Below are 12690 nucleotides of genomic sequence, written 5' to 3'. Positions count from 1 at the left end.
CCCGAGCTGAAGTCGGACGCTTAACCGACTGAGCCACTCAGGCACCCCCAAAAAAGTAAAATCTTAAAAAGAAAAGGAAAGGAACGAAGGAAGCAAGAAAGAAAGAAGGAAAAAAGGAAAGAAAGAAACTGATCAAACAGCAGACAGAAGTGGCCTGGGATGTATTGGTTACCATGTGAAGCCAACATAAAACTCAATGGTGGAGGGGTGCCTGGGTGCCTCAGTCAGTTGAGTGACCTACTTCAGCTTTGGTCATGATCTCACAGTTCCTGAGTTTGAGCCCCAGATAGGGCTCTGTGCTGACAGCTCAGAGTCTGAAGCCTGCTTTAGATTGTGTCTCCCTCTCTCTCTGCCCCTCCCCGGCTTGTGCTCTGTCTGTCTCTTTCTCAAAAATAAATAATAATAAAACATTTAAAATTTTAAAAAAGAGAATGGGCTATCTCTCATTTAAATGCTTAATAATATACATTCTTTAATTAACACATACATGTAGCACCTAATTTCATGTCACAATTAATGTGTCACGGTACAGGTTCAATGCTGTGGCGAGGACTTGTGGGGAGTTCTTACCCTTGAAGAATTTACAGTATAATTGAGAAGTCAAGATTTAAGGCAATACAAGTGATTCCCAAACCCAAGAGTAATCTCTCTCCTTTGATAGTCCATAGCATTTTATTTGGACTTCCGTGATAATTCTATTCCAGCCTATAAATTGTTATATGTACACACCACGAGCTCTTAACTTATTGCAAAATACTCTAGATATGTGCTCAATAAACACTGATTGGCAGAATACGATAAGAACCTATAGGGAAGTGTGGAAAGCATTTGCCATTCATCAATGATTACAGTATGGATTTTCCAGAATGACCTCAACATCGTAAATCCTTTAACTGAATGTGAAGCAGTCCAGCGTAGTAATTACAGCATGGTTTCTGGATATAGTCGGCTTGGATTTGAACCCCAGTTCTGGCAGTTATTAGCCATGTGTTGGTAAATACATTACTCACTTTATTTCTCCATGGCCCAACCTCATATGTAAAAGTAGAGTATTACTCTTGTTTGTGGTGAGAAGTAATTGAGTTAAATATGCAAAATGCTTAGAAAATTGCCTGGCACTTGGTAAACATTTATATATATTTATAAAAATAGTATAAGCTATTACTTGTTATTATTAAACGGGTGCCTCTTTCCCGAACCAACAAGACATGTTTTTGTCAGTCCATGTCTTTTGCTCCAACAAACAGTAGTCATTACGTTTGTTCAATAAACATAGCAGTCACTAATCCCCAGTCTGACAGAATTTTCTTCAGGTTCAGATTGGGAAACCTAGGGCTGTTTAAGGTTACACAGCATATTGAGGTGAGATATGGATCCAGAAACTTTTTATTTCTGGTCTTTCTGTGATCAAAGAAAACCACTTGTCTCCGAAGGGCAACACCTTTTCGTTTTTTAGGGGATGGAAACAAGGTGCAGCAACGTCCCAACGTTGCAAGAATGCGGCAACTCCTTCTGGCCAGAACGTCCGGAGCGCAGGCGCAGCTCCCGCTCCAGCGCTCTCTGGCGCGTGACAGCCGTGCGCTCCACCCTACCCCCCAACGCCTCTTAGTGCGCACGCGCGCAACCTGTCCTCTCCCCACCCCCCCACCCCCGCCCCCCAGCGCGCACGTGCGCGTTCGCGCCTCTCACACTTCGGCTGAGGGCGCGCGCCCTGGAAAATTCCACACCCAAGCTAGCTCCGCCCTCTGCGCCCTCTCTCCGGACCCCGGCTCTTAAATGACAGGCCCCATCCCAGCAGCCTTTGCGGGAACAAAATGGCAGCCCCCACGCTGCGGGGTTTGTCTTGTTTATCCAGAGCTTTGGGCTGGTGGTCTCGGCAGGTGGGTAGAGACTGGATGAGTATATGATTCCTGGAGCTGGAGGAGGACCACAGAGTAGAGGGGGACACTCCCTTTGCACTTGTCTTTGGTGGGCTTGGACGATACAAGTCACATCTAGCTACCGAAGAGTTTGAGGTAGACGCGACCCAGCTACTAAGCTCAGCGGCGGGGTGGGGAGAGCCCGGGTAAGGCCATGAGGACGGGCAGGTTTTCGGGGGTGAACTTTCTCCAGTTTGTTCTGGGTCTGTTTGGCGGGGAGGTATTAAAAGGGAAAGAAGTAATGGTTTGGAGGAAGCTGGGCTCGCTTCCTCTTGGTTCTTATAAAAACCTTAAACAGTAGCTGGGAAGGAGGGAGTGCCCTATTGTCCCTGCCTGACAGCAAACCTCGCGGTCATAGAGAAAAAGAGATCTGACCTTTAAAAAGGTTACTGATCATTTGGGAGCCGGAATGACAGAATACAGTTTGCAGTTAGCCCCCCAGTGGAATGAGCAGTATGGAATCTGAGTAGGGGATGCTTTGGTAATAGCATTCCTCTCATTTCAGTGTTGGGTTGATGTGTAAATTCCCCATGGGATTGAAGGTTCTTTGAGATCAGAAGCCTTGCTTTAATCACCCCTGCATCCGTGGGACTTGTTATAGTCTGTGCTTGGGGACAGGCTTTAGTAAATGTGGAGTGTTGTTAGTAAAGCTTGCTTACAAGCTTCTGGTTAAGACACCCTTAAGGGTTCCACCCCCGCCCCGATATGTGGCTTTATCATTGTTCCTAAGTCATTCTTTGAATATGTCTTTTCTGTCTTTGCTTAGAGTTTGTTCCAGATGGATTTCTTTCCAGGTTACCTTTATCCTAACCTTTTCCTGTCTTGCAGCCAGTCCTGGGCACTCAGTCCACAGTTGTAGTTCCAGTGAGAAGTAAAAAACGTTTCACACCTCCTGCTTACGAGCCCAAATACAAATCAGAAAAGGAGTTTATAGAACATGCCCGGAAAGCAGGACTGGTCATTCCTCCAGAACGTTTGGAGCGTCCCCTACACCTGGCCTGTACAGGTGAGGCGTGGTCCTTCTGAGATCCTGACCAAATCTCCTTCTGTCAGAGATATTCTGGAAAGTGGAATGATGTGGACTGTGATTGACTGTATTTAACTACAAAGTCAGTTGAGCCCTGATAATGATTTGCTTTATGTACTCCGTGTTTCATGAGGTCGTCTTCGATCTTGTTTTCACACTGTTCCCAGAAGTCAAGGGTGAAATTTCTCTATTTTGGACAAGAAGAAATTGAGGCTCTGAGAGAAGACTTAAATGATCTTACTGTGGGTTTTTTTTAAGGTTTTTTTTTCATTTTTAAACATTTTTACTCATTTTTGAGAGAGACAGAGACAGAGCGCAAGTTGGGGAGGGGCAGATAGAGAGAGAGACACAGAATCTGAAGCAGGATCCAGGCTCTGAGCTGTCAGCACAGAGCCCAACGCCGGGCTCGAACCCATGAACCATAAGATCATGACCTGAGCTGAGGTTGAACGCTTAACCAACTGAGGCACCTAGGCGCCTCAGTTTATTTTCAAAGAGAGAGAGAGTGCACAAGCAGGGGAGGAGCAGAGGGAGAGGGAGAGAGAAAATCCCAAGCAGACCCCTCTCTGTTAGTGTGGAGCCTGATGTGGGGTTGAACCCACAAACTGAGATCATGACCTGAGCCGAAACCAAAAGTTGGAGGCTTAACTAACTGAGCCACCCAGGTGCCCCTTATTCTGTTTTTTCTAATGTAACATAGTTCCCTCTACATAGAAGTCTACTTTATTAATCTACTTTATGTCAGTGATGTCTCTCAATTTTATCTGACCTCAAGATGACTTTTTTTCAGTGTTTGAATGCCTTTTCTCCTTTCATTACAGCTGGTATCTTTGACGCCTATGTTCCTCCAGAGGGTGATGCTCGTTTGTCATCTCTCTCGAAGGAAGGACTGGCACAGAAGAGTGAGAGGTTGAAGAAGAAGGTGGCATCACAATTGTCGTATGTGTCTGAGACAACTGGGAATGGATATTATCATACAAATTTCTTGTTGCTGCTTTTTTTCAGAGTGGCCATTGTAGGTTAACTGGGTTGGCTATAACTCCCATGATGACTTGACGGTATATATTTTTTCTGTAATAGAGTTTAGTTAACGTTGAAGAAGATGGGCATTTTGATTTCTTAGCCTCTTTGCCTTTATTGGTATTTTTTGTCACAGCAGTTAGGGAGGTGTCTTAGAAATTTGTAGAACACTTTTTGATCACATATTTTAAATTTTAAAATAATAATAAAAACATATTTATATGAGAAGTACTTAGAGTTTGCACTACAGAGAGTAAAAAGCCAAAAAGGGTCAGGAAGACAGACTTGTCCTAGGGAGGGAGCTAGGTCTTAACTAAGGAGCAGAAGCCAAAACCTTCTTAGTCTTTCTTTCAGTTGAAAGGATGGAAACATTTTGTATTTGTCACTCAAGGTTCTTTAGGGTCATTTATGCATTTCTGTGCACAGACATATCGAGTCATTGTTAATTCTTCATGTGGCCATAATTTACTTCTTTAAATACAGATCTTATTACCTCACCTTTCTGTGAAAACTCTTTTATGTTTCCCTATTACCTGGAATAAAATCCTGACATCTTCAGTGGTATTCAAGGCGTTTTGTAAATCTGGTTCTTGCCTACCTTTCTGCCGTCGTCTTACTCCATTTTTCTCATCCTAAACTTCATCGTTTCCAAACTAATTGCCAGTTCCATGACAGTATTGTGCTATGACTCTGTGTCTTTGTGCATTGTTTCCTTTACCTGAAAAATGCCTTTTTCCTCCTTTGCTTGATAACTCCAACTCACTTCTCAAGAATGAGTTGAGCATTGTGTCTGTTTTGGCCCTTCCCCGACTCTTTTTTGGAGCTGCCTTTACTATAATTGTAACTGTACACTTGTAGTAACTGTACCGCGATGAGTTCCTGTCACGTATTTCTCTCTGGGACTGTGCACTCTCTTTCGTGCTAATGGCCGTGATGATGATGAACAAAACACATGTGATTTTATCGTTGCGTTATCATTTACGGGAGGAAAACAGCCATTAAATACTGATTGCACACAGTGAAATAATTATAGGTGTGGTGAAGTATGAGTGCTATGGGATCATATGACAGGGAAAGATAACTTGGTCTGGGAGCTCAGGGAAAGCTTCCCGGAGGAAATGACATTTAAAGGTGGCATCTAAAGAATTGGTTGCAGCGAGCTAGGTAGAGAGGTGTGGTGAGGAGGAGCATCCTAGGGAAACAGAACAGCACAAGGCTCTCAGGTGAAAACAGTGTGATGTGGGTGTTGGATTTTGTCAGTGTTTTTTCTGTGTCTGTCAATAAAATCCTGTGATATTTGCTCTTTAGTCTATTGACACGTTGTGTTAACGTTAATGGATTTTTTAATGTTAAGCCAACCTTGCATTCCTGGGATAAATTTCAGTTGGTTATGGTGCCTCTCATCCTTTAGTATATTTAACACTTTGATTAGATCAGAATTCCCTGTTTATGTTATTATAACTATGAGAATGTTGTTGACAGATCAGTCATGCAGTACATTATCATGATGTTTCCCGCCTAATTTTTTTCTGGAGTTAAGTATGAGTGTTTTTTGTTTTTTTCCCATTTGCTTACAGAATCTTTGTGCAAATTTCTTCTCAACACATGGAAAACATTAAGTATTTTATCAGTTCCATCTTCAAGAAGAAATCCCTCCTGGAGTTTTCTTATACGTGTTTTCATTCTGGACTGATTGCTCTTTTTTTTTTTTAATTAGTGTTTTTATTTTATTTTTGAGAGAGAGTGCGAGAGCGAGCAGGGAAGGGGCAGAGAGAGAGGGGGACAGAGGATCGATCCAAAGTGACCTCTGTGCTGACAGCAGAGACCCCAGTGCAGGGCTCAAACTCCTGAACTGTGAGATCAAGAGCCTAAGTCAGATACTCAACCAATTGAACCTTTGGTTGCCCCTGGCCTGGTTGCTCTGTCGGCCCGCTGTACATCCTGGGATCTACTTTTCCCGTCATCCTGATAACTCCTTTTGTCTTGCCCTTGTATTGTGCTCCCTGTTTCCTGAATCTTATGTGTGTCTTTCATAATTATTTTTTTATTTTTGTGGAGCACATTCCCCAGCAGCTTCGGGCATGGTAGATCAATGAAATCTTTCAGGTCTAAGAAAAACTCTTAATTTTTTTAATGTTTATTTAAACATTAAATAAGACAGTGTGAGCGGGGGAGGGGCAGAGAGAGAGGGAGATACAGAATCCGAAGCAGGCTCTAGGCTATGAGCTGTCAGTATAGAGCCCATTGCAGGGCTTAAACCCATGAACTGTGAGATCATGACCTGAGCTGAAGTCAGACGCTTAACCAACTGAGCCACCCTGGTGCCCCAAGAAAAAGTCTTTTGTTTATTCTTCCACTTCGTTTATAATTTATCCAGGTATAGAATACTGAGCTCAATAATTTCCCCAATTAAAAGCACTGCTCCATTGTCTTTCTAATTTCTAATGTTAGAAACCTGATGTCATTCTGATTCTTGAGCCTATGTGTGAAACCTGTGTTTTCTTTCATGCCAAAATTCTGAAATTTCGCTATGAGAAGCCTTGGTCCTTTTTTTATTTTTTTAATTTTTAATTTTATTTTTTTAATTTTTTTCAAAATATTTTTATATTTTGTTTTTGAGAGAGACAGAGTGTGAGCAGGGGAGAGGCAGAGAGAGAGAAAGACAGAATCCAAAGCAGGCTCCAGGCTCTGAGCTGTTAGCACAGGGCCCGACGCAGGGCTAGAACTCATGAACCATGAGATCGTGACCTGAGGCGAAGTTGGATGCTTAACCGACTGAGCCACCCAGGCGCCCTAGCCTTGGTCTTTCTTAAGTGTGAGTTAGAAGGTTGAATTTCTAGGACTTGGCACATTCAGAAAACAATTTTTGAATAAGTGGACAGAAATTAATGGAGGTTAATGTAAGCTGTGAGTTATGGATATTGTATGAAGTCTTTAGAAATGATTCTTGGGGTGCCTGGCTGGCTCAGTTGGTAGAGCATACAATTCTTTATCTCAGGGTCATGAGTTCAAGCCCCATGTTGGGTGTAGAGCTTACTTAAAAAAAAAAAACAAAAACAAAAACAGAGAGGCACCTGGGTGGCTCAGTTGGCTAAGCTAAGCATCCAACTCTTGATTTCAGCTCAGGTCATAATCTCACGATTCATGAGATCAAGCCCACATCAGACTCCACACTGAAAGCATAGAACCTGCTTGAGATTCTCTCTCTTCGTCTCTCTTCTCCTCCCCTCCCCCCCAACTCTTGCTCACTCTCCCTCTTTTCTCTCAAAATAAATAAATAAACATTAATGGGAAAAAAAGAAATAATTCTCATACTTAATTTTACAGAGTCCGGAAGATAAGAGAACATGATCCTAATTTTAAAATAAAGGACTTCCCTGAAAAAGCTAAGGAAATTTTCATTGAAGCTCACCTTTGTCTAAACAAGTAAGTGAACTCTATCTTATACCTATTATTTTAGCAGCTATTATTCTAAGCACAGATTTTGTTTTTCCTTTGGTTAAGAGTTCTAGAGTGACCTGGATAACTGGTGAGTTATCCAGACTGAGTGGCTCAGTCTGCTGATTTCAGCCCAGGTCATGATCTTATGCTCAAGGGATCAAGCCCCACATTGGACTCTGTGGTGAGCATGGAGCCTGCTTAAGATTCTCTCTCTCTCTGCTCCTCTTTCCTCATGTCCTCATGTGCACATGCTCTCTCTCTAAAAAAAAAAGTAGATTAAGATCCTAGAGTGACCTAGATAGGTGTAGGTGTGTGTTTGAGCCAGCCAGTTTTTAATGTTAATTTCTTATTTTAGGAATTCTTATATCATACAGGTATCATAAATTCCATCTTCACATCGGAGTATAATGTGGGCTTATGACTTTATTAGCCACCCCCCCACACACACACGCACACACCCAGCCACACACACCCAGCCAGCCTTAGACATAGAGAAACTTTATCTCTTAGTTGGTGAACTATTTTTGTAGTTTCCCTTTGCTGCAGGTGCAGGATTCTTGAGGGTTGTAGCTTTTTGCAGGGTATTCAGTTCCAACTTCCTGCTGTTTGAGGGTTCAAGGATTTAGGAAGAGTCCATTCCTAGTTACCAGGTCCTATTTCTTTCTTTCTTTCTTTTTTTTTTTTATTTTTAAAGTTCATTTTATTTATTTTGAGAGAGAGAGAATGAGCAGGTGACAGGCAGAGAGACAGAGAGAGAGAATCCTAAACAAGATCTGCACTCAGTGTGGAGTCCCATGTAGGGCTTGAACTCCCGAACCATGAAAAAGTAACTTGAGCAGAAACCAAATGTCAGATGCTTAACCAACTGAGCCATCCAAGTGCCCATCAGATCCTATTTCTAGATCCCTTTAATCATCCCATATGCTGTCTAGTGTCATGTTGTATTCTTTCTATTCTGGTTTTAGTTCTTTTTCCTTCTGGCATCTAGAGATTTGCCTTTCTGGTGAAGTAGGCTAGAGGATTTAAAAAATGTGTGTATGTCTCTGTGTATTTTATTCTGTCCCAACATTTCTAGATGTTTATAGTGGGAGTAGTTTCACATGAGCTCAATCCATTGTGTTGCGGAAATAGATGTCTTCCTTTTATTTTTCAGTGTAAGTTTTATTTAAACAGTAAGTGAACTCCTAGGGAAGGAAATTTATTTCTACTGAAGATCTTCAGGTCAAGCTAGTGAGGAGGAAGAGTTCATTGAGAGGTGCCCGGGCTTGTGGTCCTGGTAGCTGTCACCACAACTCAGGTTAGTTCAGTCTAGTCTAGTCTACAGCTACAGTGGGGGAATGACTTGAAATCTTTTCTTTTTGTTAGGAGTAGAGGTGGAGGCGATGCACATGGATAAAACTAATCCCACTCTAGGATTAGGGACAAGATTAAAAAAAAATTTTTTTTATGTTTATTTATTTTTGAGAGAAAGATAGAGCACAAATGGGGAAGGGGCATAGAGAGAGGGAGACACAGAATCCAAAGCAGGCTCCCGGCTCTGAGCTGTCAGCACAGAGCCCGATGCGGGGCCCAAACTCATGAATCACGAGATCGTGACCCTAGCCGAGTCGGATACTTAACTGAATGAGCCACCTAGGCACCCCCAGGGTATGTTTTTTTTAAAAAACTTGTTCATCTGTGTGTACCCTTACAGTATGTATGCAGAAAACATATGCAAAAAGGAATTATTTTACATTTTGAGGGCTATTTTCAGCTTTCATACAGAGTATCGTAAAACAGGAGCCAATGATCTGTATCTCTTTCTTTTTCAGCTCAGACCATGACCGGCTTCATACCTTGGTAACTGAAAACTGTTTCCCGGTAGGTCCTTAACCTCCTTAGGACTGTGGGGTTCCTGAATGGGCAGATTCTATACATCACCTCTGGTTTCTTAGGAAGGGCCAGTTTTGAAAGTATAGGAAGTTTAAGGTAAATGCTGAGGTTCCATTGTTTTTCTGACTGAATGGTACTGAGTTGATATGGACTTTGGTACGAGCCAGTCAGACAAGGAAGGAGGAAGTCCCTCCAGCAGGCAGCACTGAAACTCAGGGTATGGATGCTCACGTCAGGGCGTGGACCATGTTAGGCAGCCCTACATGCGCCTACAGTGTAATGAAGGATTTAGCAAGCACTGATGAAGCTTACGTTTTGTGTTAACCAGGGTGCTAAGATACTTTGGGAGACTCCCCAGTGTTGGGACTTTGTGGTACAAGAATAAGAACAGTAAGAACTTCTATTGTTTCTATCAATTTAGTTTCTAGCAGTTTAGCCTCATCTTCCCATGGTCAAGTACAACTAATCTGGCTTTAGCAGTTTAGTCTTTATATCCCTGTAAAATTCCATTCTTCACGGCTACAAGGCGAGGGGGCCATAAAACAACACACATGCAGTCAACAGAAATATGTACAAGAACTAGCAGATGATAGAAGTGTAAGGGAGGGGCCCCTGGCTGGTGCAGTCTGTAGAGCATGTGTCTCTGGATCTTGGGGTCATGAGTTCAAGACCCATGTTGGGTATAGAGATTCCTTAAAAATAAAATTGGGAGAGGGGCTGCCTGGGTGGCTCAGTCAGTTGAGCATCCTACTTTGGCTCAGGTCACGGTCTCACGATTTGTGAGTTCGAGCCCTGCATTGGGCTCACTGCTGTTAGCATGGAGCCAGCTTTGGATCCTCTGTCCCTCTTTCTCTCGCTCTCTGCCCCTCCCCGACTCGTGCTCTCTCTCAAAAAGAATATAATAAGTAAAATTAAATCTTTGGGATGCCTGGGTGGCTCAGTCATTTGAGCATTCGACTCTTGATTTTGTCTCGCCCATGATCCCAGGGTCGTGGGATCGAGCCCTGAGTCGGGCTCTGCAGGGAGTGTGGAGCCTGCTTGATATTCTCTGGTTCTCTCTGTCTTTGCCTCTGCACCTGTCCCCAGCTTGCATTCTCACTGTCAAAAAAAAATGTTTTTTTAAGGAAAACGTTTTTCAAGCATAAGGGACGGATAATGGGGTATTAGATAAGCTGGCAGTTTGGACTGTGTTTTTCATTAATTTGGAGAGGGTTCCTTGAGGAGGTAGGTGGATCTTGAGTTGTTGATTTAGATGAAAAGAGTGATTTCAAGGTGGGCTTGAGCAATAGCTTAATCAAAACTTGGAACGGTGAGGTGCCTGGATGGCTCAGTCGGCTAGGCGTCTGCTTCTTGATTTAAGCTCAGGTCATGATTTCACGGTCGTGGGATTGAGCCTGAAGTTGGGCTCTGCATGGAGTGTGGAGCCTGCTTGGGATTTTCTCTCTCTCTCTCTTTGCCCCCCACCCCTCAATATAAATAAATATTGGGGCGCCTGAGTGGGTCAGTCGGTTAAGTGTCCGACTTTGGTTCAGGTCATGATCTCAAGGTTCTTGGGTTCAAGCCCCGCGTTGGGCTCTGTGCTGACAGCTAGCTCAGAGCCTAGAGCCTGCTTCAGATTCTGTCTCCCTCTCTCTGACTCTCCCCTGCTCACACTGTTCCTCTCTCTCTCTCTCAGAAATACATTTTTTTTAATTTAAAGAAATATTAAAAAAAAAACTTGGAAAGATAAAAAATAGGCACAAGAAAGCATTTGGCGGGAAATGTTATGTGATGGCTATAGTATCTCTAGAAGTGAGAACAGGTGTGGAATTCCAGAAGCACCAGCTTTCCTAAAGGAAGGGAAAACTCCAGATGAACTTTTTCTCCTCTGCCTTCAGGACATGGTCTGGGACCTCAAATACAAGACCGTCCGTTGGAACTTCGTAGAATCTTTAGAGCCACCTCAGGTGGTCCAGGTTCGCTGTTCAAGTCTGATGAGCCAGGGCAACATATATGGCCAGGTTACCGTCCGCATGCACACCCGGCAGGTAGAGGCACCCATCTGCTTTTCTCCTAGCTTTTTTTTTGACTCTCAGCTTGGGTACCTACCTCTGGAGTCCTGCGTCCAGCTTCCCACGACTGTGGGCTCCAAGGAAAGTTCACCATGGTCTTCCTTGCTCTGTCAGTGTGCCTTTCCCACTGTAGATGTTAGCTTTGCCACGACAGGTGTGAGGATACTCTCTTCCACCCTTCCGGACCCTCCTTCTCCCACCTCCCTGTCCCCAGGCAAAAACCCTCCCAAGAGTAAAGTGTCAGTAGTTGATCACTTAATGAGTCTGGATTCAGAATTCCAAGATAATTTTTTTCTACCCATTAAAGTTTTTTGTTATGGTTGTTTCAGAATGGTTGTGTGGCATAGAAAAGACAAAGAAAAGAAAAAAAGAAAAGCAAACCCAAGTCTGAGTACTAATAGGCCAGATTTGCTTTCATCCTTGCAGACTCTGGCCATCTATGACCGGTTTGGCCGGTTGATGTATGGGCAGGAAGATGTGCCCAGGGATGTCCTGGAGTATGTTGTGTTTGAAAAGCACCTGGTAAATCCCTACGGGAGCTGGAGAATGCATGGCAAGGTCATCCCCCCATGGGCACCCCCGAAGCAGCCCATCCTTAAGGTAAGATGTGGTTTGAGAGTGCCTGTGCAATCTTAAACCAGTCCTGTTGGGCTCCACCTAGTGGAGAGAGGGAGTGATGCAGCACCAGGGAAGGGGAAGCCTCCATGGAGGAGATGGGGGTAAATCTCTCTTGCATAAAGTCATGGGCCTGGATGGTAGATAACTCAGCTTCCTGCTCTTTCAGACGGTGATGATCCCTAGGCCCCAGCTGAAACCCGGTGAAGGCTCTGAAGAGCCACAAGGAGAGGCCCATAAACTTCAGCAATCCTGATGGCAAAAATGACTCCTGGGGTGAAGCATGGGTGATGAGGTGGCCAGAAGCTATGGAGACCAGGAGCTGTGAAGTCAGTCATCTTTCCATCATGCTGTGGAAAGATCTACCTTTGTCCTCTCCTGTCCTTGCTTGGGTGTTTTCAGCCATCTCCTTGGCAACCACAGATGATGGCTTGGCCCAGGTGGGTGGCTGATATGCACAGCCTCGAACCCACTTCTTTTTAAACTGTGTATCTAGCTTCTAAATCTCAACAAAAGTATGTTTTGGATATGTGTTTTTCCTGCAGCAGAGACTGTCAGGAATAGACTGGCAGAATTTTCTTTTTAATTACAAGGCAGGGATCAGAGTTTGAAATAAAACAGTCAGGGTGTTGGACAAACTGGTGGGTTCTGTACCTCTCCCTGGGTTTACGCTGGAAGTAGACCAGCCTTCAGACACCACGAATGGAACACAGGCTGAACTGTGAGTGATATGACTTCCCAGAGT

General features: G+C 43.7%; 1 protein-coding gene across 1 annotated transcript; it reads left to right on the top strand.

Annotated features, from left to right (window-relative positions):
* Window positions 1–1733: 1733 nt before the first annotated feature.
* On the top strand, window positions 1734–12276 carry MRPL45 (mitochondrial ribosomal protein L45). Its single transcript, XM_039227670.1, has 8 exons — window positions 1734–1880; window positions 2748–2925; window positions 3768–3885; window positions 7294–7392; window positions 9219–9267; window positions 11157–11306; window positions 11757–11930; window positions 12115–12276. Exons 1-8 carry the CDS (start codon window positions 1815–1817, stop codon window positions 12199–12201), a joined length of 921 nt encoding a protein of 306 aa, XP_039083601.1. The 5' UTR covers window positions 1734–1814; the 3' UTR covers window positions 12202–12276.
* Window positions 12277–12690: the final 414 nt, after the last annotated feature.

This window comes from Hyaena hyaena, unplaced genomic scaffold (genome assembly GCF_003009895.1).
Source record: "Hyaena hyaena isolate Hyena2069 unplaced genomic scaffold, ASM300989v1 scaffold_29, whole genome shotgun sequence".
Lineage (NCBI taxonomy): Eukaryota > Metazoa > Chordata > Mammalia > Carnivora > Hyaenidae > Hyaena > Hyaena hyaena.
This window is presented reverse-complemented; position numbering and strand designations above follow the sequence as displayed.